The following is a 2,285-nucleotide window of genomic DNA, read 5'->3' on the forward strand; positions in this document are numbered from 1 at the left end:
TTCAGGATTAAACTACAGCTGCTGGTTTGTGCATGGCGTCTGCCTGCCTAGAGGACTGGACGGTAGCTGCTGAGTGTTTGGTGTTTGCTATGGGACTGAACTGCTGACAAAGGAGATCAAGCTTGCCCCCCAAAGAACTATTGCTGAACAGGTCCACCTCCCCCATATCCTAACAACTTTTTGTTACAAGTTCTTTTTGGGTGACCTCCCTGAAGCTTGTGCTTACCTGTGTAGAAGGCTGGGTCTGAATGCCTTAGTACACACGCAGATGTGTGCGAGGTTCTCTAACGGTAAGGTGAGGAACAGACAGTCTCACTTCTGATCAGTGTGACAGAGAAATTAGAAGGCATTTAAGATAACTAGACCAGGGGGTGCATGCCCATAGGTGGGCCCTAATCTAAACAAGGCTTCCCTGGCCTCTCTTTGTCTTCCTCCAAAAGGAAGACCTGCCTGCATTCTTCTCCTGCCAGCCCTGCACCTTTCCTCTCAGGTTTCCCAGCTTTTCCCTCCAAAGCAGCCAATAAACAGGCTCTACCTCAGGTCTGAGCCGGAGTCTCCTCCCAACAGGACACAGAACTGCCTTAAAGGCCCAAGTTCCCATTCACTGTGCCAACACCTGCCTCCCAATTCTGGCCCCTTCCCAGTCTAAGCTCACAAGCCGGTTACTGAGCTCTGGGCCAAGGAATTTTGACTGAAAGTAATGGTGGGAAGGAAATATTTGGGGTCTGAGCTATGATTGGCCGAGCCCGAGCCACGCCCCTAGCCCTTTCCCCCTTTTTCCCCCTCCCCTCCTCCTCCCCCGGAGGGGTGTGTTGAGGGAACCTGGATAAGCCTGGGGCCAGCATGAGCCAGAGGGAGGGAAGTCTGGGTAAGGGGTTGAATGACTTGATCCTGTGTCCTTGGTGAAAATAGGAGTCGGGGGGATCGAAAGCTGGGGTTTGGATGTCTGTCAGCACCACCCCACTCCCAAGTCTGGGAGGGGAACGGCCTGGGCGGGGGAGAGGAGACGCCGGTGTCAGGTAACCAGCGGGAGAGTTGGGAGAAAGAGCAGGCGCAAGGAATTGAGGCTTCAGGGCCTTGGGTTCAGGGGTTAGATCACCGAATATATATGGGTGAGTACACCCTGAAAAGGGGCTGGGGTCGGGTTGGAACAGGATAATAGTGCTTCTTGAGTATTAGGAAAGAATCAAAGCTGAAAGACTGGAGGGAGAGGCCGAGTTAAGGAAGTCTTTGATCTTCGAAGAAGCTAGAAGTGACGAGAGCTCAAAATACGGCTTCGGAGATCTCGGCGGGCGGTGGGAAACTCCGACGGAGGGGTTTGTCGGGTCAGGACTACATTCCCCAGCATGCATTGGGGTCCCGGCAACATACATATTGGGAAATGTAGTCGGCTTCCTGTGGCACCACCCTCTAACCAGGGAAGGCCATCCTGTCCTTGATTCATTGATGCTGCTGAGCCTAGCATGTCACATAGGAGCAACATGAAGGGAATAGGTCTTCGGTTTCTCTATCTGTACAAGGGGCCGGAAAGGCGCGTTCAGTGCTTCAGAGATGCTGACTGAATTCAAACAAGAGTTGGAGAAATCCAAAGATATGTGAACTTTGACCTTAAAGAGTTTCTGGATAGTATCGGTGCTGTAGAGTGAGGAGTCTCAGGATCAGACAGATTCACACGGATAAAAGAAGCTACTTTGGAAGTATGAACAAATTCCCTAAAGTGGAAGGAAGAAATTGATTTGAGAATAGGGAGAACTTGGAGGCAGCACTAAGAAGGAGGTATTTGAATTTGGTCCTAATAGTATTTCAATAGTGATCTGGGGACAGGAGAGACGTCTATGTAGAGAAACTGCTTGGCAGAGACCTGGTGCCTGGGATGGGGCGGATTCTTCGTAGGTTGAATATTAGCATCCAGAGCAGAGGCTCTGGGTTCAGGGAGAGCCAGCCTGGGAAAGATGGTTAAGGAGTGGGGTTTGGTTGCCTTCATAACCTCTCACTCCCTCCTCTTTCCCACCAGAAGACCACCAGACTGACTCCTCAATCTCATTCCTGCCCCATTTGGAGGCCAAGATCCGCCAGACACACAACCTTGCCCGCCTCCTGACCAAATATGCAGAACAACTGCTGGAGGAATACGTGAGTAGGTGTAGGATGGTGGAGGAATACGTGAGGAGGTGTAGGTTGGTGGAGGAATACGTGAGGAGGTGTAGGTTGGTGGAGGAATACGTGAGGAGGTGTAGGGATGGTGATGGAATACGTGAGGAGGTGTAGGGATGGTGGAGGAATAC

The 2,285-nt window shown here is 51.5% G+C and overlaps 1 protein-coding gene across 2 annotated transcripts in view; it reads left to right on the forward strand.

Annotated features, from left to right (window-relative positions):
• Positions 1 to 806: 806 nt before the first annotated feature.
• Ctf1 (cardiotrophin 1) overlaps positions 807 to 2,285 on the forward strand; it is a 5,389-nt gene continuing 3,910 nt past the window's right edge. Inside the window, exons 1-2 of one of the 2 annotated variants that reach the window (XM_021168923.2) lie at positions 807 to 868; positions 2,015 to 2,133. In XM_021168923.2, coding sequence (XP_021024582.1) covers positions 844 to 868; positions 2,015 to 2,133 — 144 coding nt within the window. In that variant the 5' untranslated portion in view covers positions 807 to 843. Of the gene's footprint in view, positions 869 to 1,011; positions 1,113 to 2,014; positions 2,134 to 2,285 lie in introns of those variants that run through there. The other variant, XM_021168925.2, reaches the window with a different exon arrangement.

The sequence above is a fragment of the Mus caroli genome, chromosome 7 (assembly GCF_900094665.2).
Source record: "Mus caroli chromosome 7, CAROLI_EIJ_v1.1, whole genome shotgun sequence".
Lineage (NCBI taxonomy): Eukaryota > Metazoa > Chordata > Mammalia > Rodentia > Muridae > Mus > Mus caroli.